Below are 25,333 nucleotides of genomic sequence, written 5' to 3'. Positions count from 1 at the left end.
CAAAAGAGACACTGATCATTCATAAAAATGGGGCATTTAATTCACAAGCCATTATTTGACCAGTTAATCTGTCATCAGAGCCAATTCAGGGATTTTTGTCAATTCACTTTAAGACAAAAATACTTTATTAATCTCAAAGGAAAATTAAGCATTGCTCCAGCTCATAGAAATTTCTTGAATGAGTCAGTGTAGATGCATAAGGCATTAAGGATCTCCTGCAACAGTCAGTCTCACAGCGGTTCTGGAAAAGCCTCTGACTGAAGACACTCTGTTGCTCAGGGTTGTTCATTGTTTTTCTTATATTTTATGAAGAATAATTTTTAATACAGTCACCCCCAGAGGTTTCAGAGCCGTGTCCAGAACAGAACAGAACTGACGGCAGACGAGATTACGCTCTCCACCACAGCTCGATAACTGATGGGTAAACAACTGATGTACTGCTAAATATTAGCTGTAATTACAGCTTTATGCTCATTCACGTAATAGAAAGACCACAGCAATAAAATTAACACCAAATGAAAAGTTTGTTCCGTAAAGAAGTTGATTGTTATGGTCAATCAGTTTTTACTTTTTATATGTTCCAATTTATGTTCCAGAGGAGGACTTTTTTTTAATTATTATTATTATTATCTAATCTACGCCTAGAGCACTCAGGAGGGCTCTGATATTTCATACATAAATTGATCTCATGAAAGTCTGATTGTGTTCTCCCAGGGGCGGCTCTTCATTAAAAGTTTGAAAAGTCAAAGAGTGAAACTAAAGTCAACCACTTTATGTCTGCAGCACAGCTCTCGCTCAGATGTAATTGTTCCATCTAATTTTTTTTTTGTGCCGTCATGTAAGCCAAACCCGCAACAGTCACATAACAGGCTGAGAAGTTCAAACCACGGTCGGATAACCGCACACGAGCCGATGCGACAGTAAATCACATCGCAGCGGCTTCGACTCTATTTTCAACTGCATTTGGTTAAACAAAACGAACCAGTGAGAAAGCAAACCGTGAACAATGTGCCAAATATAACCACCTAAAAGAGAACAATTAGACATTGTAGCATTTATACCAGGACCGCCTAAATGGCACCTTCATACGCCACCCTGTCATCTGGTTACATACAAAACATTCAAGCGAGAAGGACATTTTTATTTTATGTTTTTTGGAGAATGACTTTCACATGTGTCTGGAGTACTAAATTATCTCAGTCCATTAACAAATGAATTAATTATTACTTCAGCTACTCATAGTAAATTACATAAGTGATTTTTTTATTTTTTTTTTTTAATGGCAGAATAAGACAAGAAATCACCCCATTTCATTCCAGCCACATTAGTCAAACCTGTTAGAAACAGGTCATCGAATCACTGGGCCAAGCTAAATTTGAGAAACCTCATTTGAGTTGAAAGAAATTCTGATGCCAGTGCCGCCTTCGTACTCAACAGCTTTTTTTTTTTTTCCATGAATCCTCTCACGTCACGTTTGCCAATTCGTAGAGCAACCCTACATTAGTGGCAGGTTTCTGCACCTCCACCGTCAGCTTCCAGCCTACTATGGAGAAGAAAACGTCGTCATTGTTTTCAGGGAGTATCGTCAACGAGTGAGAAAACCGGAAGGGGATTGGTTGTTGCTGCAAATCACTGAACCTGACATCCTGGGCGATAATTTACAGCTGCCACAGAACTCTCTGTGGATATATCAAATCTCATCTCATTGTGCTTCATTCCGAAGTTGGATTTATAAGACCCAGTGCGTCTATTGTTAAAAAATAAAAATAAAAATATCCCTGTAAATCATCACTTCCTTTGTTCTCACAGCATATGTAAATCAGAGGAGTGGAGTGTCTCTCCAAGTTGCAGCAATATTTCATGGGAAGCACAGCACCGGCTGACCTTTGTTTTCGGCAAAACTTGATCAAAAAACAATAGATTTATTGGTGAGGAAATCAAGGGTTTCTTTCTTACGCTGCTTGTTGAGATGGTTTCAGCCAGAGGAGTGACATGAGCAAGAGCAACACGGTCACTCACAAACAGCGCTGCCAGCCGATCCAAATTTAATGGTGTTCTGATGTTGCAGTGTAATACCATATCTAAAAACCAAATTTATTTCTTTTTAAACCTGAATGCTGTATTAGATTTGAATGCATGAAACTTTAATGACTCCCATTGGAAGCTAATCAAAAGGAAAACGAGTGTGCTAATTAAGTCACTCATTGGCTCATAAAAGGACTCAAACTCCATTTATTAAACAAAATTTAAACATTTGCACAGACCAAACCTTGAGTGCTGCTCCACACTTGTAAATTACTTTTGATAAAAAAAAGTGTCTGCTAAATGACACAAACCTAGATGGGAATGATCAGTGCTCTAACTCAGTGTAGGCCTGATTGATTCATTATCCGCCGTCTGTTTGTGAGATGAGTTTTCAGTCAATATTCAGACCCACAGGCCCCAACCACATAATGCATCTCATAAAACGTAACACAAGACCGGAGAGTTTGTTTGAGGCAAACAGGCATGGTTAAATAGTAACTCAAGTGTTTCCGGATTACAGACACTGAATTTATCTAACAATTAGAAACTCAGATGAATCCATATTTCATCTAGGGGACTTTGTTCTTTTTTGTGTCGACACTAATCTGCATCATATCTCTACATTTGTTTGTTTGTGTTGTTGTTTTTTTCTTTCTCTATAGAGTTGCCTGTGTGCCTGGGCATAACTGTTTGCAATAACGCCAGCCCCTCAGTGTGTTTGTTTGAATTGTTGCCAGTCTGCAGCTGAATCCCACAATGATGGGCCTTGTGCTGCCCACTCCTATTTTACCCAAGCAAACCCTGCCTGGGCTCCACCATGCTCCGATTCATGTCGTTTTATAAGTCTGCGTTTTGTGCGATTGCACACTGGGGATTTTGATAAAGTTATTTAAGGCTCTCTGTTGTAAAGTTAGATATAAATATCCCAACAATACGCCGCTGCAACGTCTTTTCTTGGACTTATTTGTTCAGTTCCAGTTCATTTACTATAATTTCCCGGTTTATCTTCTCATTACAGAATTTCAATATATTTTAGACCAAAACAATTTATTACACGGTATTATTCAGATGCAGCCATTCTACTCCAGGAAGACGTAATCTGAAACGTGTATTGTTGTTGTGCATCTTTACAGAGATAACATTCCCAACAGTACGCACTAATGCTATTGTTAAAGTGCTCCTTTAACAATGGTGTGCTGATTTGGGAAAATATCTGGCTGTTTAGCTACTGAGTGCACCACAAACTTTTTAACTGTGGTAATGGGTGTTCATAAAGACCCAGCACCATGTTGAAACTGCTGACATTTGAAAAGCCGTACCAAGCTGAGAAAAAAAGTGAATTTAATAGAGATCTCATAAATCTTCTTGATCTCGTAAAATGTAATCCTAAAAAGTCCAAACTTAACAAGTAAAGGGTTACGAACAGGTGAGGCGACATTTTTATATTCTACAAGAGTTGCACTGATGCAGCACTAAAGATACTTTCTCCAAACACTCTACTACTGCTGAAATGAACACTGATATTAAGGTATGCAAACATATGTGCAGACCACACGCATTCTGGATATAAACTGATTAGACTTCTACCTTCAGATCGGCGCTACAGAGCACTATTTTCAAAAACCAGCCGCTACAGACCCAGACTGCCTCTGATGAATGCAATGAACAACCATACAGTCAGAGTAGTCAGCTACTGTGCTGTGAAACAGAATCAGCATGTTTACAATATCACAAGCTGCTTTCCCTCTTTCGTCCTTTTCTTTGTGTAAATACACATACATGCAGTTTCACTTGTTTTTTATGTTTTATTACCTCTAAGATTATATATCATTATGTAAACTCGGAGTTCTTACAAACCCCTTTGTAAATACAATCTGTACCAATGAAGGTGATTATAACAACAATAACGTTAATTTTACTCCTAAGCCGTCAATAAACAGACATTTTTGTACATGAATTTTTAACTTAACTCTAAGAATGATGTTTTTGCAAGGTATTTCGTCAAGAAAAGCAAGGGAAAATGGCAACAGCCGTTACAAACTGCTGGCTAGTGGGACATCAGGCGGCCACATATGATTTGTTTTAACTCTGAAAACTGGTCAAAGACCTCTGGCTTTCCAAGGCAAAACGTCCACTTTATTGCGTCTTCTATCAATTGTCCTGGTTTGGGGCTCAGACATTTTGACTTCCGACTACAAATCGAATGCACCATGAGTTCATGCCAGTTCTCTTTAGTTCTGATCCTCTTCTTCTATAGTGTCCTATTGCTTTAACATCACTTTGTTGGTCTTTCACTGCTGCTAAATACTTCACTGTTCTTCAATGTTAAAGGAAAGAATGGAAAGAATTTCACACCATTGAAGCCATTATTTTGTACCTAGCAACAGCACTTTAAGTGTAATTAAAGCTCACTTATAGGGAAGCAAAGAGAAGACAAAAAACAGAAGGAGCTGGGAAAGTCAGTCTTTCTCTAATGCTTCTTTACCAACACATTATGCAAAGCATATACACACACACACACACAAACCAGTGCACAAACAGCCTCATGTTTATGATTCTACTGCAGTCCCTCAGTTAGTCACCAAAAGGATATTTTTCATGGAAAGCGTGTGTGACTGTGTGCGTTCGATTGCGGTCAACAACTGGAGTCTTGTTCCAGCTGTAATTCTTGCATCTACACACACACGCAAACACACGCACGCACACATACATACACTTAGCGCACAAAAGCAGCTGCATGTAAAACCCCTCTGACAAAATCTACACAAAGGAGACTTGTTAAACTGCAGACCGTTACGGAGAAAAAGCAGCTGTGTGTGTGTTTTACGCTGCATGTTTGATTTTTATGCACCCTTGTACAATTATAGGTTTAAGACTCCAAAAGAGAACAGATGAAGATATTTGATTAGTTTTATTTGAAAACTGTTTAAATAAAAGTTTGACAAGAACTTTTTCCTTAGGAATCATTCCTGTCAAAATGCTTGATAAAAATTGTGAAGACAAAATCTTACATGAAAAGCAATACATGCTCTACACAGACAGGTGGACAATGTGACATTAACATTGAAGTTACTGTCACCACACTGCCTTATTCCCTAAGCAAAACATCCACAAGGTCATTTATGATCATGGTTGGTTGGTTAATTAATGTTTCAATTAAAGCCTAATAAAAAAAAAATTAAAAAATCCAGATTCAAAGTTTTGATTTGTTTGTCTCGATTCAAAGTCTTGAGTATGAAGTTACTGATGACAGATACCAGGTTTCACCTCAAAACAGTTCATGCACTGCTGGGTCAGAGCCGGTACAGTAACATATGGCTGTGTACATCATATGCAGATGGGAGAGATGTCTAGGTTCCTGTTTATGTATTTATAAGGATTTATTTATTTACTTAGATTGAATTTGCTCTAACTTCTTACAGGATGTGACTGTCAACTCCATATCAACAACTGCTGTCTTACCTATAGCAACAAAGGCAAAAAAAGAAAAAAAAAAAAAAAAAGCATGACACTTTCTGAAAAATGTATGTGGAAACAGACAAACTTTGCAGAAGGCTTGTTTACCTTATTGGGATATTGGGATATAGCAACATAAATATAATCTACTACAACACTGTGGAGAAATGTACTCAGAAAAATCAATCGAGCAAAATAGTTTGAAATGTTATTTAAGGCTGATGTGGTTTTCTGTAGTTGTCCAAGTTTAGTTTCTACTGATTCTTTTGTGTGTTAGGTAATTTTCTGTGCCTTAGCCATTCCGTTATTAAGTGAAATAAAACATAATTATTCATAGCGGTGCATAAAGCTGACATTGTTCATTGTTCACTTTGTGTTTTCATTTAGCTCAGCACTGTGGCTCAGTTTGCTCTTTACCAAGTCACAAATCACTGTGGCTTCACGTTGGGAAATGATGACTCCACCTAAATGGAAAAGTATCTCAGATCTTTCAGCCAACCTTGAAGGTAAGTGATTTTTTTTTTCCTAAAGAGCAATAAAATATGCTTACAAAGTATGGTCCTTTGTGATGTAATAGACAGCCTGGTATATTGCTGAGTCCTGCAGTTTAGCATGGAGGAAAGAGAGGGTTGCAGAATCAGCTCGCAGCAGAAACCTACAGAAAACGACTGGTTTGGGTAACAAGCATGGTTATTAAATCTGAACTCCATCTTGTTTTACAGGTACAGTATAAAGGACATATACCCAACTCTAACCTCTATATGTAAAGTCAGGATAAACATTTCCTATAGAGATCAGGACAACCAAAACTATTTCCATTTACTAAATTATGTGTGTGAGCAAGGAAGACAAATCTCTGTCACATCTGTTCTGTCTGAAGGAATGGAACAAATTTTTAGTAAACCTGTAGAAGCTTGTGAAAAAAAATTCAGAAAATGTCCTAACAAATAATAAATGTATGTGATTTTTTTCTCAATCTAGACAAAGCTGTAGCAAAAACTCTCTATGGTTATTAAGTTACTTCGCAATTACAAAGATTTTTTGGTAGTACTAACCGTCCTAAAAATGGGAAACATTTACACTCGTGTAATGTTAAGCAGTGAGGAAAATATGTTTTTTGTCTTTTTAGAAAGTGGATGTAAATATCCAGCTTCATTTAAAGAGAAGATAATACTTTTTTTTTTTCACAAATTACAAGCCGCCTGCTGTACAGCAGACAAGTAAACACTCCTGATGAAATAAAACAAATAAAAAGCATCTCCAGAAAACAAAAAGTCTGCTAAATCAGATGAGATATTTTTTCTAATTCCCCGAATTCACAATTTACTTTATTCTAAAATCAGTGTAACTTTATAGTAACTAGTAAAATAAAACATTACTCTCAGATATGACAAAATTTCCACGACTGAGTGATTTTCGCAGGTGGCTACTAACACGACCAATTCGGCTCCGCATGCTTTAATGCCAAGCGTCGATGCTGCTTGACCCTTAGAAACAGCCGCACAATATCATGGTCTCCAAGTGCCCACTTAGAGGATATTACATCACCCATGGCGCGCTTCATGTCTATATATAAAAGCATATGAGCGAGAGAGTAGGAGGGAGCCGTGGCGTGACAGCTGTTCCAGTTCAGCCTGTGATGGTGCGTCTCCAGAGAGAGGACGAAAGAGCCGGAGAGCAACAGGGAGCGAGGCGGCAGAGGGTGTAGGAATGTGATGGATTCTCACCGTCACTGGCACTTTGTTTGGCTGGTGGAATGTGTGATCTCACCTCCACTATCAACAGAGATCCTTTTGATTCCATCAACACATCTATGCATTCACGTGCCGCCTTACACTTTATGGACACACTGGTAAAGAAGTGTAAAATGCCTTCCTTTGTGGATGATCTCGAAACAAACAAATAAAAAAAAAGAGTGAGTCCTGTCTTATGCTCTCTTTACTTCACAGGTTTTCAATTAGATCTGTGTCTGTGGAGGGAGCTGGTCATCACGGATGTTTAATTTTGGAATTGGTGAGCATTGGTTTCTTCTTCCCACATACTGATTCACATATTCCTCCGCCTTAAAATGTTGGTGTTAGAACAATCTCGACATCGTCTGACCAAAACACCCGTTTCCACTTAAAAGTCTGAATAGCTTCTGGTAAGGTCCGTAGGTTGTCGCAGTTTCCCAATCTTGGAGATTCAATTTAAGAAAACAGGGGGAAAAAAAAGAAAACAAAGTCAAAGCTTAGAACACACTAATTGCATGCTAGTCTGGACATCTTTATCTAGCACTTTAAACCATTTAGAACTTTATGGGATTATGGCAGCACTGAAAACATTCTAATTACATGTTTCATTGTCCTGAGACTGTAATAAAGAAGTAACCAAATGGATGCCTTAAAGCATTAATGTCACAGAGATATACACAGACAAACAAGAGTTGCTGTTGTTCCTCTGCAGTCTGCAGGGAAGTAAAGAATGAGTTGGGAATGGTAACTGGAACCGTATACACTATGACACATGGTGCAACAGCAGAGGGGGGGATCAGTGCGAAGTTCATGCATAGATGAAAAACGTACATGAGGAGCAACTTACCTGACCTCATTCAGTAAACCAACTGCACCGAGTCCAGTTTTAGCTCCACGCCTCTCTTTGGCACACGCAGCAGAGCATATGGTGATGAGGAAAGGATGCAGGATTGTTCAGATGGATGTTGCTGCTTCCCTCATGTAATGATTTTTAGGAAAGTTATGCAGTGCAAGTATGGCAAGTGAGCGTTTTTTTTGTTTGTTTGTTTGTTTGTTTGTTTTAAATGAAATTTCCATACCTTCAAACTGCCTCTGGCTTTTGTAGTGTTAGGACTTTTTACTGTATAGCTTCTTAAATCAAAGTCCTGAAACTTCTCACTATTAGTGTCCCCGCAAATGCAGTAGTTTAATTTCAAGAGAGCAACGACATGAAAAACTCTCGGTTAGAGACGCACCTGCCGACACCACAAAACGATTTGAAGGTTGCCTTTTAAAAGTTCCCTTATCATAGCAATTAGTTTTATTTATTGTGAACAGACAAAGATGGAGAGCTCAAAAGAATGAAACAGAGAAACCGTGATGTAATACTTTCAGCCTTGCTTCTGCCTGCTTGACGTCTTGCTCTCTCTCGCTCTCCTGCAGTCTGAATCAACTGTGAACTAATGTTGTCAAACTAAAGGAATCTCCAGCACACCTCCACCATGTTCTACGTAGTTAATTCGGGAAGCAAAGATTGTTTTAAAACTGTTTTTTTTTATGTTGCTTAGAAACTGGACTTTTAGTGAACTGTTCACTGTTCACAGTTGAACTATGAACTGTTCAACTGAATACTTTCACATTGAAAGTATTCCGATGTGAATACTTCCATAAAACATATTAAGAGATATATTGTCTACTGTTTTGCCACACAGGAAAGCACAACATGTCAGTCCGTTCTAATTTCATTTAAGTCTCAATGGCTGCTGACTCGCCAACTACAAACTGGTTTTACAGAGATTAACATGATGTTACTGTTTGTAATTTTTGTGATCGTTACTAGAAAAGAACGTTTATTTGGCTGCATGGTTTTGTGTGTCAGGTTTTAACATTTTACATTGTGATAATCCAACAATCCTAGTCTGATATTCTGGTAAGAAAAAAGAAGGCAAAGCAAAAGAGATGACATATGTGTTTTATGTAAAAACAATAAAAAAGTTTGTTTCAAAGAATCTATTTGTTTTCAGGCAGAAAAGATCTAGTAGAGATCCCTGATAACGTCATCCCCTTAAGTGAAGTAATGCTTTGTTGGCTTCGTTAGGCTCCCAACAAACATGTCCTGTGTGTGTGTGTGTGTGTGTGTGTGTGTGTCCAGATGTTTGCAGCCTGTGGGAATGAGAGCGGTTTGTGAGTGGGACAGGAAATGATGTTAGATGTTCTCATGGAGAATGTGATAGTGCTACACCACACTGACTAGTTTCCATTTCACACAGACACACAAACAGTGTGTCTCCAAGTCATGTGCATGCAAGACACACACACAAGACGGCTAAACTGACACAAGTTGGAGCATGTGATCCTCGTTCCTTGTCACAAAACATCCATGTGACACTAATCTTTCTGTATCATCCAGCACTCAGCACTTAAGTCATAGACAGAAGTGGGAAGGAAGACAAATAAAATGAGAGCAAAAAAAGTTCGGAGAAAGCAAGAAGTTCGGCGAGAGCGAAGAGTTTGCATGTGCGCATTTGTCGATTTGTTTGCATTTGCATGTTGGCGAGTCATCAAATCTGGAACCTGAAGCAGCAGCAGTGTTTAAGCCACTTACTCTTGTAAAGCAGCTCAGGAACCGTGGAGCAACTTAAGGTCAGCCTGGACTAAGAGCTGCGAAACACTGAGTGCCTCCAACGTACATATTTATTTCCAGCAAGGATGGGGATGTTATCAAACACAAACATTTATCCAGGTTCCTGCTATTTGCAGACTCCACCCACCTTCTTAACCTGAAATCCCATTAAATTATTAGCATTTTCTTTAAAATTTCAGCTATTTAGTTTCAATACTGAAATATCATATTTTTTACTTGGATGTAAAATGTATCAAAACTGAAAACTCCCATCATTTTTAGATCAATAAACACATCAACAAACAGTGAGTGCCTTATTCAAATGTTACAGTTTCATAAGAATATTATAAATGCTATTGAAAAGTGTCTTAATGCATAAATGGAAATAATATTAAAACTATATTATGTTTTGTAGGTTTTTACTACTCCTATCAAATAACCTGCAGGATATTCTCTCTTATGTGCGTTGTCATTTCTTAGAATAAAACACAATCACAACCAGTCGAACCCGATTAGTTAATCTCTACTGATTTTATCCCATGATCACTGTGTACTTTTACACCAGAGAAAGTTATATTTCCTAAAGGTTGGGATTTTTGTTGCCATACTGTTGTAGCTTCTGTTCCAGATATATAAAAAAAATGTTCTGATAAGAGGGTGCGCTGCAGACAGATGGCTAGTTTGGCTCTTTCCCACTTAACAGAAAACCCCAAAAGACATTTGCATTTGTGAAATATATTTTAGTTAGTAAATCAGAATTAGTTTACTTTAAGAGCTGGTACACTGATCAACACATGCTCACCTGCTTATTTCATGAAATCCTATATTCTCACCACTATTAAGAGCTTTTCCAAGACAGCTGAGTCACGGTAAGGTCAGAGGGAGAGCATCTGTTTTTGTAAAGATAAAGCTTTTATAAGTGATAAAGCTTTTAGAATAAACATGAGCAACAATAAGAGAAGATTAGCAAAGGCTTAATGCACTTCTACACCCACACACACTGAACAGCGTGGTGTAACTTGACCGGCTTGAGTCTCTGCTGCCAGGGAGCCACAAGCGACCATGTGTTGTGAGAAAGATGCAGAGAGGTCAGCATTCCCTCCCAGAAGACACTTTATTCCAGTTTCCTGTTTTATATTCGGTAATACAGACAACAGATGCAGAATTTGCTTAAAGCGATAGTTCAGTCATTTTGTTCAGGGTTCTGTTCAGATGGTTTATATATTTTGTTCTTGGTGTGTGTTTTACACAGGAACATCATTGGTGCTGTGGCACCAATGATGTTTTCTGTGTAAATAATCGACAGTTTCTCTGTAATTAACCATTCAGCGCAGACATGACAAGTGCTACCAACTGCAAGTGAATTATTAACGATTAACAGAGTCTCCCTTCAAAAATCCTGACATACCTCTTAAAATCTTGTCTTCAAAGTCTGTCTGTTGTTTTTATTCACGTCACGCTTTCTGTACACATTTAAACAGAGCAATCATTAATTTAAAAACATAGGCTGGCTCTATTCAGAAATCCGTTCCCCATTTTCCATTTCAATTTAAAAACTCCTCGTTTTCATTTTCCCTCTATTTTCATCCTCTCCTTCTGATTGGCCGGTTTGAATTTTCAAACTGAGACAGAGTTTTGCCCCCTCCCCTTTCAGTCCACAAACACCGGATATTAACTCGTCTTTTTCCTTCCCGTCCTTCCAAAAACAACCAGATGGTGAGACAGCAGCTGAGAGACAGACCGCGGCAGCGGGCGGAAACCCCTTAGAACGATACGACAGCCTCACACTCGTGCACTCTCTTGCTCTCAGAGTGGATAAAGACCTCATTGTGTCCTCCTTGACGTTAAAAATGTCGGAGGAACGTTGGAAATTTAACAAAGAGCAACTACTGACCAGGGGGAGCTCTGACCCACCCTGTGTTCACTTAGTGTTTACGTTGAAAAGGCTTTTATCAGGAATTCCTGAAGTGACTGGGATGACTGTAGATTATTTGCACATGCTCTGAAGGTCGCTTGCTTTAACCGTATCTGTCTGAAATGAATCTGCTCTGAAAGGTTTCTGGAGGCATTGTGCCACTCATCTCTATCATGAGGTCAGCTCAGAGTCCTGATGAGGCATTTCTACGTTTCTGTGAGCATAACTGAAATAAATGAGAGGAAAGTTGCCCTTTTTCCCTGAAGCAAAATCTGGCGACAGTCCAGTGACACACACACACACACACACACACACACACACACACACAGACTTATGATAGCATTATGCTGGTCATATTTCAGAATCTGAAATGAGGATTATCCCCGGGGGGAGAACTCTTATCTCTAGTTGGTATACAGCTGAACAATACTCCAAATCCAGAAGCCCATATTCATGAGTGAAGCCATCAAAGAATCATTGTTCTGTTGGAAAACCCAGATGGTTCTGTTTTTTAACCATCTGACCCAAACCATTTACCTTTGGTGAACAAAAATTACTCAGTATGTTGAAAATATATTTCAAAAACCACCAAAGTTGAAGTTTAAAAAAAAACCCAGGAAGCTGCAGGAGCCAGTGTCATCGTGAAGCAAGTTATATAGAAGCGAGTGCAGAACAGCATATTTACACAAAACTGAAATCCTTGTTTTTTAAAATCATTGCTGCCAAAAAAAAAAATACAATTAAATGATACAAGCAAATACTGATTCTTATTGAATAGAGCTGAAATATATAAATAGAATCTTGAATGTTGACATTAAAATAGTAAGTAAATGTCAAAGTTTCAACACCGGCAAATTCTTTGACAGCAGAACCAATACTAGCAGTTATGAAGCCAGCTAATAAATTTCTAGTAAACTTCAAGCTACACTGAGATTGCATTTCTCATTCATTCAAAATCATTTTGCGGCAACTGCTATACAAAATGTTGCTGATTTTAACACTTACTTTTACATCTTGCTCCAATGTCCTTATCAATTCTCCATCCACCTGGCCCGTTTGGGCTACGCGCAGAGAGCGCCGCTCTGCCTTTCTCAGTCGGTACTGCAGGATGCGGCAGGTTTTGTTTGCCTAAAGGGAGAAAGACATGACGTCACATGTCTTGTGTCTAAACCGTCCCTGTTCCTGCTGCAGTCAATGCAACACATGACCAGAAAACACTTAGAACAAAGTAGCATTTAATTCCTTTGGAATGGATTAAAATGTAAGAATTGAAACACAAAACAAAGGTAATAGATGGAAGATAGAGCAAAAAATCCTGAGCTCATAAAGCCAATACAGGGTTTAGCCAGTGAAACCATTATGAAGGTACTGTAGGCAAAACAAGGCAATTCATTTGCATAGCACATTTTCAGTAGCAGGGCAATTCAAAGTGCTTTACACGATTAGAAGGAAAATATACCGAAAAACAAAAAATCAAAAAGAACAATGACATTGCAGTGGCAAAGTAAAGGAAAGGGATGGCAGGTTGACAAACACAAGACAATTTATCATGTTTCAGTTCTTTATTTTATCAAAAGCAGCTCTAAACAAATGAACTTTTAGGTTTTTAAAAAAAAAGAAATAATTTTTTCCAGCAGTTTTGTCCAGATTTTCTTGAACCCCCCTGAGTCCAGACTACAAAGGTGTCTGTTGTAAACTAAATAAAAATCACTGGACATTGTGATAGCCATCTATAATAGGCAGCTTATTTTGAGCTCAATAACAATAACAATAGTTACTAATGCCACCTCTTGCATTTAGCCACAAGAAAGTAGCCAAAAAATTCCTCTATAGCTAACATTGCAAGACTTAAGGAAGAGATGTGGGATGGTTATGTGCAAGAACACTCTGGTGCAATTAGATGTTTAAGCATTGCGAAATTAAAGGCTCACGTTGCTTTGAAGGGAAGCCTGGAGATCATTTTGCTAATCCAACCTCGGACTGGTATTGCACAAAAGCATCAAAAGCAGATGACTGATAAACCTTTTCTTGCTTGCCTGCTTTGAAACATGCAGCAGCACTTTCCTTTGTCAACCAAGATCGGCTCTGGCTTGTTCTTACCTGCTCCAGCTGTTGGCGCAGTTCCTGCAGCTGGTAAACATCGTCCTCCATGTACATGTCCCTCATTTCCAGCATCTCAGACCTCAGCTCCTCCATCTCGTCCTGGAGACGGTTCAAAAAGAAAAAAAAGGGAGGAGTTAAGAAAGTAACACATGTTTTCATTACAATTCAAGTCATAATTGTGATAACGGCATATTTGACGGTAATTTACTCCCCAAGAGTGGACTGCAGTTAAAAGGTGAAAACATTATATGGACATAAAGGGAATCCTTCAACATTTATGAAGAGCTATTGAAGCCTCTTATCACCACGGCGAGGGAAATATCATCCCATTGACCTTGTTATCAACATAATCTCTTTGGTCAGCTTGTTGTCGGCCACTTCATCTTCTCTTCATTAGTCTAATAACTGCCTAATAATTACCTAATAATTACAGACTCAACTGTCTGCTGCAGCAGCTGGAAGGGTCATCAGAAGATAGAGTTACATAAACAAAAGATATTGCAAGATGTTCTCACCGGAAATAAACCTATATCTGTCTATATCTGCCTTTATATATCAAAAGCTTTCAGGACATGAAATGTGAATCACACACACACACAAAAAACCTTAATTCTTGGACACCATGAAGAACGTGACAAAAACATTGCAAAGAGATCCGCTGCACATTCCCTTCACGAATGTTACTATCCACCTCTCATTTTCAACAAATAGTAATCAGTGATTCATTTCAACCCAGAAACATGAATTGCATCATCCCTCTGAATCATATTTCGGGGTGCAGCTCTCATAGCAGCGTGAGCGTGAGTAATGAAATTATCATCCATGGGAAGAGGCTTGATGTGACAGCAGGATGTGTGTGACACAGTAGTGTGACTCCGAGACGAGCAGCGTGTGTTTGCTAAAATCTCCGCATGTACGTACATGAGTGAGGATGGTAGGAAACGGGAATGGGATGCAGCAGCACCAGTAGTAGTGGTAGTTGTAGTAGTGCTGACACAATTTTACTATAGTGAATAATGTGGGTCAGCTTCTGCAGAGCTGCTACTGTAGCAACAACAAGCTCTGGGGATGTGTCGCGATGTGTGCGTGGAATATGGAATGAGTCGAAGCGGGTTCAGCAGTAGGTAGGGTTCGCATGTGTCACTGCAGCAACAAAATACTCCTATGAGCGTGGAACTGCTCACGATTAAAGCTACTGCCTGTACGTTTTTTGAACATTGATCGGTCTCGATGATAATATAGTTTGTGGTCGATAGGATGGTTTTGATGTTTATCTGTGAACTCCACCTTCTCTAAAACAAGATGACCTCTGGTGACATCACATAAGGCACAACTGAGCCTTGAGCATATTCATTTATGCTTTCCTTGCTGCGTTTCTTCCTCTTTGATCACATTTTCAATCTAATCCCTTGTTCAAAGGTACTTACTTATATTTAGTACAGCAGCAGTTAAGCTTATCAGCTATATTTGGGAGCAGTGAATGTATTTCAGAACCTTTTGGCAAAAACAAGACGTGGATTTTTAAAGAGGTTTGAAATTACAGTTGATCACTTCAACACTGTGCCATTTTTATTGTTTAATAGACAATAAAACACCACAGGGTAGTATCTGAGATTATAATGCAGCACAGTGTCTTAAGCAACCCGGTGTTGATGAAACTCTTGACTTCAGTAGGAAGCAATTTGTTCTCCAAGGACCACAAGTACAAATGTGCAATCCAGGGAGCAGAGGGTCGATTGCAAGAGGAAAAAGGGGGGAAATGGAGGAAATAAAAAAAATGAGAGGAGAAACAAGATAAAAGAAGAAACTGAAAAATATGGGGATTTAAGAGGGCTAGAGCACCAAAATAAGGATAAATCTCCAAAGATGAAGATTTAAAAAAAATCCTAGCTGAAGAGAAATTTGGAAATGGGTAAAACAAATCCCTCTCTATGCTTGCAGACCAATTGTACATAAAGATGATGAAACATGACAGAGGGAGGGGAGAAAGTGAGGACATGAAACCAGGGAATCACAAGTTATCGTGGCAAGAGACTTAGAGAGAGCTTGTTCCACTGACCTGCTTTTCACCGCTAACTGAGAAAGAAAAGGGAAGATTGTCTCTGTCATGTGAGCACACAGCCAGTCAGGAGAAAAAAATCAACCAATCAGCTGTCATGTTTAAGAGTCAGACACTTTAATATTTGAAATCATGCTGTAATCACATCTCTTGCTTTTATTTGGTCATGTTAAAGCCTCAGAGTTTAATATTTGTTTTGACAATTATTTAATACACCAACACAAAGAAGCACACGGGGAAGGACAATGTCATAAAAAAAGGAATCGTTTGAAAGCGGTGGCGTGCATTGTGGTGAGCCCTTTAACTCTGATACCCCTAAATAAAACAAAGTGAAAAATGTTTGTTTTTTTTCACTATCGAAATAGATTTTAGCCATTTCAATAGCTGAAATCCCTCAGCTATTGAACAGAGACCATCTGTGTGTGATTTCATCTCTTTTTAAACACAGCTGTTCTGTGGAGGCCTCTCAGCTTTGTTGCAAACAAACATCTCACAGAGCAGGGTTTACTCCATCAGCAAGTGAAAACATGGGGGCAATACTGCAAGCCTACAAGAAAATGGCAGACCAGGTAAGAAGGTCATTCCTCAGAGAAGCAGCCAAGAAGCCCATGGTATCTCTGGAGTAGAAATACCAAGCTCAGGTTGGATTGGAGAGAAGGGAGAATCATTTTTAAAAGAAAGTCAAATTCAAACTTTTGCCACTTAGGGCCACCTAACACCCCACCTTGAATACACCATTGCAGCTTTAAAATGTGTCACTTGCAATGGGATATGGCAGACGGTCAGAGTTCATGTAAAATCAGTTGTAGATAAATTCAGGGAGAAAAACTGTTGGAGGCAACATAGACTTGAGACGGAGACAGAGGTTCACATTCCAGAAAGACAACAGTATAAACAAGGGATTCAATTAGAAGGCTTACACTAATGTGTTAGCAAGACCCAGTTCAAGTCCAAAGACCAAAATCAAACAGATACTGTCTGTGGCAAGACTTGAGCATTGCCATTTTTGCATGCTGGTTTTTTTAATCTGCTGGTAGAAACAAATCCCTCAAAAACCTGAAGCTGCAACTGCAGCATAAGGTGAATGACTCAGAAAGGTTGAATACAAATGCACACCACACTTTTATTTATTCATTTTTTTTGTTTCAGCCATGTATCATTTTTCTTCCTCATTCAAATTATTTATATTTTGTTGGAAATATCACATAAATCCCCTGTAAATACTCTGCGGTTTGGTGCTGTAACATGACAAATGTGAAAAAAAGCAATAAATGTGAATGCTTGAGCAAGGCTCTCTGTATTTTATGTTAAAAGTTTGTTTTTTTCTTTTCCATAACATTCTCAGGTTGCAAGAGTATCATTCAGATTTCTTGATATGACAAATGATTTAGTGTCCTGTTAAAAGTATTTGCGACAAGTGATACATGTTTTAAAAATGAGGAAGGCAGGAACCATTTGTCCCATGACAGAGGGACTGAAGATAATTTAGGCAACTCCTTGCTGCTGTACACATAATTTAACATGCAAGTTCTTTATGCTGCTTGCAGGGTAAAAATAAAATGCAGGAAATGGCAAAAAGTCAATGTTATTCTAAGCAAAGTGAAATGTATATTTTGGTGCCAATTTCCAGATTATAAGCTAACTTGTGGATATTCATTCTCTGATACTAACCTAAACAGTTTTATTAGACTTAAATTATAAATAAAATGATTTAAGAACATTAGTAAAGGGTTTCTTTTTTATTTACGTTCTAATGCGTCTGTGTAACACAAGACTGCAGCAGAAGAGCTGCTAGCTTAGCTTACTACAAAATGCAACGTAGCCAAAAAAAATATGTTTTTTTTTGTTGAGGTGGGGAAATATTCGGAGCAGCATTTATTAACCTTAAAGCCACTTTCTGTCCTGTTTGCTTAGTAGTTATAGTGGACAAGGAGGTATTTTCTTCAAACAGAGCCAGCCTGCCTGTGCTCTGTTAAGCTAGCGTTCGTCTGCTGTAGTGTTGAGTTAACCTGTCACAAATTCAGATGTCAGGTTAAAAACCAAGATTTTTTAATCACATTCATGTCAAGTTTTAGGTAATATATAACCAATAGATTTATTCAATCAAGTATAGGATTATGTTCATGATAACCAATGACTCAGGAAACCAAGAAATTGCTCTTTTGTGCCTTTAGCTGTTCAAACAAGAACCATTGGAGTTAAAATAATCTGTGACATTTACCCAAAGTCTTTGGGTCAATTCACCAACGCCTACTTCCATGTCTCTATGAACCTGGTCAAACTATTAGACATCGCTGTATTTTTTATTTGAAGTTATGATTTTTTTTTATAATTTCATAAATAATGATTTAATTTATACTGACAAACATAGCATGCTTCAATCTTCGCATTGTCTGCATGTTCCCTTTGTTAGATCAACTGGCCATGTTATCTGTTGTGAAATATTTCAGGCTGTGACCCCTGGAAAAAAAAAAAACTAAATAAGTGTCATCAACACTGCTGATGCAGTTTATTCCTGTTATATTTTAGTTTTTAACCAAAAGGCATATTTACCCAAAGTGGACAATAAAAATATTTGAGAGCATCCATATAAATCATGTCACAGCAAGTACAAAAAAAATCCTACCTACCAGGAAGTTAAAATAAAATCTCCCGGTGTCAAACGATGTAATGGTGCAATCACACTAATTCAGACCTGTTTCCTGTCTGTACAAGGAAACTGATGCTCGTCTTGGATCTGAAACTGTAGTCACAGGATAGACATTCCTCAAAAATTAAGTCAACGCTGGGGAAAAATACTTTTCAAATCAGCGGGATAGCTACGAGTAGCAAAGACATACTCATACAGTAACACTTAAACAGCCCAGAAAGGTTTCTCTTTAACTTCAAGCGGAAGGAAAAACACTTGAAAAGAGTAGAAACGGAGCCAAATGTGGAGAAACAATGAAACTGTTGTTTGCCTGCCACACACACTGCACCAAGTGTGGTCTAAATAGCAAGGCATTGTAAAGTGTGTGCAGCAAGTAGTGTTTTTAACACGCTGCAGACGTAAAAGATTTTTAAGTTGACTGATATTTATTGGCTAATCAACACTGAAAGAGAGGCAGAACTACAAGCTCAGGCAGTAATACAGAGGCAGAGTCCAGATCAAACGGTGACAATGAACATCAACTGAGGCTTAAAGGAAAGAAGGTAGTCACGAATAAGATTTAGAATAAGGATTTAGCTCCAGTCTGTTAATCTGACGCTTAAACAGTTTGTTGTTTAGATCTTTGCAGGTGTTCCTCACAGCTGCAACGACAGATTAACTTGACTGCAGGCCCTCCCAGGAGTGTTTGCTGTGGTCTAAAGAGGTAGCTCTGAATCACGATGGCCTATATTCAATCTGCAGTCTGCCAGAGAAAAACGGCACTCAGAGGACGCAAAGAGTAGCTTTAAGTAAGAGAGAAACGCAGGAGTGTCATTATGCTTTAGTGTTCCACTTGCACAAATAAAAATGGCAAAGAAATGTCTGTGTTAGGAGGCAAGTAGTCTGTCCAGTACCACATTCAGAGAATATGGATCATTTTACTATTATAGCAATGGATGTAAAAGGTGACATTTTTACTTTTTTTTCCTAACTTTAACACTAAGACGAGATGAATGTCTTAAGAATTTAATTAACACCTTTGCATTACCAATTAGTCCGTTTAGAACTACCTGGGCATAAAGAACCAGAAACACACAGAGGCAAGTGTTCCTGATCAGTCATCGCTTCCAATCAATCTCTGACAATTACTGGCTTGTCTGGTCAGACGTTGCGAGAGCTTCGGGACATGCTCCCCAATTGATCTTTCCCTTAATCAGTCAATCTCAAGGTAGGCTTGACCAGTAGATTCAATTGTGCTGCTTTTCACTGCTGTCTACAGGCAATCTCTGAGACCTGAAACAGTTTTTTATTTTTTATTTATTTATTTATTTTAAGCTGATAACATCGTCAGGCTAGTTCTACTGTAACAATTTCACTTAATATGCTGGCTGTCACTCTTCAGCAGTAACAACAGCGCAGTGTTTGTGTAAAATGGATCAGTTAAATACAGGTTTCCCAAAGAGATTGTGCCTGAAAGATGGACTACTGGCACTAAACTGTACCGTTTACTGTGAGCCCAAATACTTTAGGGTGTTCTTCCAAGGCTATTGTGTCTAAGGTCTCTAATATGTAAATAAATACAAATCACAATCAAACTTTTCAACCTGCACAAGCTGCCATTCAAATTACTTTTGGGTCCATCAGACCAAAGGATTTTGTTCAAAGATGGACAGTTTTCAGAGTAGCCTCATAGGTGCCAATAGTGCACCGATTTAAGTCTTTTTTCTAAACAGAAGGAAAAATGTTGCAGTTTTTCTCATCAGCAACTCGAAGCAATTTTTGTGTTCTCAGAGAGGAAAAAAAAAATCCCAAATGTAAATGACAGAAAACCCTGTAATACAAGAACAAACCACCTTCTTGTATCTCTTCCTACGATTGTGTGTTTTTCACTACATGCAGTGTGTTTAGTGCCTCATTCTGAACAGAAGTGCTATTGTTATTTGTCAGTGCAAACAGTCAAAGACATTTGGCTGTAAGGGCCTCTGATTTGCAGAGGCGCTGCAGAACGCCTCCTGGGCAAGTTCCGATATCAAAATATGAATCAATGAAGCTCAGGGGAAAAAGCAAACTCCCAGGATGAATGGGAGGCTTACTGTTGGGTTCGATTCATCCTGAAAGTCAAAGCTCAGATCTGGGTTGGATAATTTATAGCTGCTCTGTGTTTTTGCTAGATGATCGGGATTTCTGAAAATCCAATTACAGAGTACCAAAAAGCATGCACCATTAATTCGGTCTATTTTGTGCCTGCACAGTCAATGCAATAGAAAAGGGGAGGCTTTGAGAACAGAGGAAGGTAATCGAGTGGCAGCAAAATTTGACAAGCTATATTAGGCTGCTGTGTTGTTTCCAGCTAAACCAGTGTAAAATGAAATATGGCCACTACTACCAACAACAACAACTTGCAATGTAATTCAATGAAGCAGAATCTCCTTCAAACCCAAGATGCAACTATTGAAATTATTTACATTCCTTCCACTTTAAGAGGTGGAAAGCATATCTGTTTGGTCTTTTGTTAACGTCTAGTCACAACGATCCTTCACAGATCATGCGCAGAGAGGGGTTCCCAAAACAATCTTGACATGGGAAAAAAAAGTCAGAACGAACCAAAGAAATGTCAGCAGCTTAAGGTGCGCTGCATGAAGTGAAAAACAGCAAAACCTACCGAGTTATTAATTGTAAAATGACGCGATTTTTAATATTTATGTCTGACAGTGATGCGTGTTAGTTAATACGGTCCGTGCGTTCAAGGGAACCACAGAAAAACAGAAGATGAATGTTCCTTACTTTGAGGTAATCATTTTCAGATCTCAGCTCTTCTATTTCCCTGAGGTACTCCTCATGCATGCCGTCGGTAAACTCCTCCGTGAGGTCTGAGAACGCCAGGGATGTGCTGGCAGGCACCCTGCTGTCAAACGAGGTGGCCGACCGCTCCTCGCCCGGGGAAATGCTATCCTCCCCGGTCTCCACGCTCAGAGAGAACCGATCCTTTTCATCTTTCTCCGCGGTGGAGCAGGTGTTCTTGGCGGCTGCTCGCTGACCAGCTCTGCTCCCGAGCGGCTTCTCTCCCTCTGCGCCGCGGCTGCTCCTCGACTCGGCGTCGCTGCTCCCAGCATCCGCTGAGAGTTTGTTTTCCTCGGAGGCGCAGTCCGAAAGCTCGGAGCTGCTGTCTGTCGGGGAGAGCTTCCCCGCGGCGCACCCAGAGTCTTTGGATAGGTCGTCGGAACCTGTGCTGGCGTCCGACACCTTCCTCCGGCCGCCGTTGCTTTTTGCCGCTTTGGACGCCGAAGTCTTGGACAGCAGCGAAGATTTTCCCACTGTTTTACCACCGCCCCTCTCGACTTTACCGTCCTTTCCAGCGAGGCTGCCCACAGGGCTGCGCCTGGAAATGCGGCTGCCCAGATGGATAGCTCCGGGCTTGACGCTCAGGGTCGTGCTCCCGATCCCTCCGCGGATCTTTGTGAGCGACCAACCGGGCACGTCCTTCGGTCTCGCCGGAGACGGTGCCCGGTTTATCTTCTTCTTCCCGCCCGTGTGAGCGGGCTGTGCCGCCGTTTCAGCCCCGGGGTGCTGCTGCGGCTGACCGGGCACCGCGTGCTGCGCCTGGCCGCCGTCCGAGCTCTCCGTCCCGCCTCCGCTTTCCATCTTCTGCCGGAGATGAAGTCTCCGTTCCTTTGGCGAGGCGAAGGAGAGGTGAGTCGGACAGTTATGGACATCAACCTCCTTTGTTTTTGTCATTCATTCCGTTTAGGGCGACACAATGAAAAGCTGAAATAAACCACCTCCTCTATGCCGAATTAGGGAGGCAGAAGTTGAATAAACAGCCGCAGAGCAACACAAAAGGGAGACCAGTCCTCCTCCTACAATGAGAGCTTGCGGAGCAACAGGACGACGCGGAGGAAGATGAGCCTGAAAGCTGCAAAAATGCTAAGCAAAAACCCCAGTTTGGGAAGCAGATTTTCAAACTACTCCGATTTGTTGTTGCCCTCTCATTTCTTTAGGATTTCTTTGCGCGGATAGCACAAACCAACCGGTTCCTGCTTCGGAGCAACTGTGTCTGAGAAGAGGGAAGCAATGTGGTGGCTATGGTCACTATCTCTCTCCCCCTCTCCCCGCCCAGATAATGGGATGCATTGAAAGACGAGGCGAATCGCATTTCTGAAGCTCTGTCGCCACCGTTGTGAGAAGAGCACACAAAGCCGGGAAAAAATTAAGATAAAAAATTAACAAATCCATGCGTACTATGGAAAGCGAAACATTCAAATGAATTTACACACAAAAAAATCCCAGCAAAAATTCTTATCCATTGGCAGAGTGCCAGGTATTTGAAGGATGTAATAAAAGACATTAACACGGTAAACAGAAAGGTCAAAATCATTTTTGCAGCACACTGTTGTCTGTCAAGATGAGGTTTGTCATACAACAAACTTGAGAACTGATTAAAATGCACGTTTGATATGCATTTTAAGAAATGCATATCAAACCATCTTTAAGTGGTAGTGTTCAAATACAAAGTGGAGAAAGGTTTTTAGATTTCTCTAAAGCTAAAAATCAATGTTTTAAAAAGAAAATAACTTCAGTATGTATATTTACCTTACTTCTTCCACATACTGATGCAGATTCTCTCTCAGGAGCCCGTAAGTCGAGGACAAATTGACTTTTCTTTTTTCTTGAAGAAGTCTCAACTCTCATTCTAAAGGCGTCTTCAGTTCTGACCAACATAAGACGTTATGGGCTTAAGAGTTGAGGTCAGAACAATAGCATTTATGAGGCCATTGAGGTCACAAATGGGACGATTAGGGCATGCGAGTCACTGTCGTCACACTGTTCACAGCTCAGCGTAACTTCCAACCGTGTTTTGAAGTTGAAGAACTCTTCTGGATGAAGAAGTACATTTTTGTAAGAACAAATCTGCATTGATTCTGCTGAAAACAGAAAACTTTCTCTACCAAGACAAAACATTCCTTTGTTTTGCTTTTGAAATCACCTCATTTGATGTGGTAAGATTTAGGACCTCACAGTGGCCCAAACCTCATTGTGAGACCAGAGGGAGGAAACTCTGTAAACCAATCACCAAATGCTTCCACAATACAAGCAGCATATTTCACTAATTGTGGATGAAAAATACCCCGACGTGCCTCTCATTGACGTACTCTCCCAGTTACAGAGCCCAATAGATCCCAGTTGCTTTTGGGGCACGAGAAACAATAGGAAATCGCTGCGTTTGCAAGACATTTTCAGTGCAGTAATTGGATGGCCGTGTAGGTGGGTGAAAACATGAGCTGCATCAGCACCGTCACTGCACTTTATCCAGCCTTCTGAGAATAAGTGATTGGCATTGTGTCACATTTTTACTGTCCTATTTTTTGGAATGTGTTGTACTTTTAATTTTAGTTACATTTGTACTTTCATTTCGAAATCGTAGGACTAAACCACAAAATGTATTCCCCCAACTGCAGATTTATCAGGCTAAACTAGTCATTATTTGTCCTAGTGGAAAATTACGTACTGCAAAAAGTGTGACTCATATGCCCTATTTTGAAAAAAGAAAATCTCTACATTCTTTATTTTCTGCAGCACAGAATTGGAGGTCACCTACATCCTAGAAAGTCAGTAAGCAGTGCTCTGTATAGGCTATATACTGCTTTAATCTGACTGGTTTCCCTCCGATTTAAAGAACAGAAGTTAAAATCTGTAAAAATGTGTGACCACATAAAAAGCTTCTTTGACCAGCGGGGTTTCCCATGGTGTAATACTTGGACCACTTTTGGTTTTAATACTTCCCAATGCAGGAAGTATTAAGTATTTTGTTGGCATCCATACAAAATACCTATTACTCATGTTATGAGTAATATTTATTTGCACATGTTGATTAAGCAACACCAATTTGCTAGTTCAGTGTTTCTAACTTCATGGAATCATTTTGGTTCCATCTTGACTCTGGATTCACTTGAAAAAGTCATCTCCTGGTTTTGTCTCTTTCACTAAAGGCCATTTGCTATACTCAAAAGTGTTGTGTTGTCTGCTTAACTCAAATACTTTTTTTTTTATTTCTTTGCGCTTAAACGTCTGTTATACATCATTTATTGGAATAGAAAAAGCATCACTGAAGAACTTTTAAGTCAATCAGAATGGGTATTGCTCTAACCTTTGTTTTGTGTGCATTATACAGTGTATATATATATATATATATATATCTGATCTGAATGATTAATTGGTAGGGTACTACTGTCAGGATTCAAACATCTACTGACATTGAAACTGCATGCTTCGACATAGTTAGATAATCTACAGTATCATTATTGAGATGAGCTCAGTTTAATGGGCTCTATTACATAACGGGGATTTGTGGTTTATGCTGCTGGGTTTTGATCTCAGACAGTCACCACAGAGGGATCGTCTTGTCAAAACATCTCTTATTTAAGTATCTTTGAGAAAATGTAATATATTATGGAGCAGTGTTTTACTACATGTCCTACATGTAATAAAACATGTAGGACATGTAATTGAGCTCCCAGCTCAATGGAAATCAGTAAAAAAAATCAAAATAAATTACACCAAAACTGTTGATGCACAAACAATATTTTTAATATTTTTCACAAAGTGACAGAGAAAATCAGCCAGTTTGGTTGCCCTTATCCAATAAGAGGTGGAAAGTAACATACAAGTACATATAAAAAAAATAATATTGCGTAGAAGTGCAATATTTCTTGGCAGCCACTTCAGAAAGTGAAGCAGTTATTTTAAAGAGGTTAATTACACAGAGAATATTATTTCTAGCTCTTTTTTTTTTTGCAGTTTTAATGATTGCAAC

General features: G+C 39.3%; 1 protein-coding gene across 4 annotated transcripts in view; it reads right to left on the bottom strand.

The window, feature by feature from the left end:
- The window catches only part of mtcl2 (microtubule crosslinking factor 2), an 89,985-nt gene extending 67,372 nt beyond the window's left edge, over positions 1-22,613 (bottom strand). For 3 of the 4 annotated variants that reach the window (XM_015053960.1, XM_015053962.1, XM_015053963.1), the window contains exons 1-3: positions 21,307-22,612; positions 13,832-13,933; positions 12,737-12,859 (exon numbers count right to left, since the gene is read on the bottom strand). In XM_015053960.1, coding sequence (XP_014909446.1) covers positions 12,737-12,859; positions 13,832-13,933; positions 21,307-22,257 — 1,176 coding nt within the window. In that variant the 5' untranslated portion in view covers positions 22,258-22,612. Of the gene's footprint in view, positions 1-12,736; positions 12,860-13,831; positions 13,934-21,306 lie in introns of all 4 variants that reach the window. The other variant, XM_015053961.1, reaches the window with a different exon arrangement.
- Between the last annotated feature and the right edge of the window lie 2,720 nt (positions 22,614-25,333).

Source organism: Poecilia latipinna, unplaced genomic scaffold (assembly GCF_001443285.1).
Source record: "Poecilia latipinna isolate Pla-1442-1.1 unplaced genomic scaffold, P_latipinna-1.0 Scaffold1219, whole genome shotgun sequence".
Lineage (NCBI taxonomy): Eukaryota > Metazoa > Chordata > Actinopteri > Cyprinodontiformes > Poeciliidae > Poecilia > Poecilia latipinna.
Note: the sequence above shows the minus strand (reverse complement) of the source record. Positions and strands in the feature narration are given on the sequence as shown.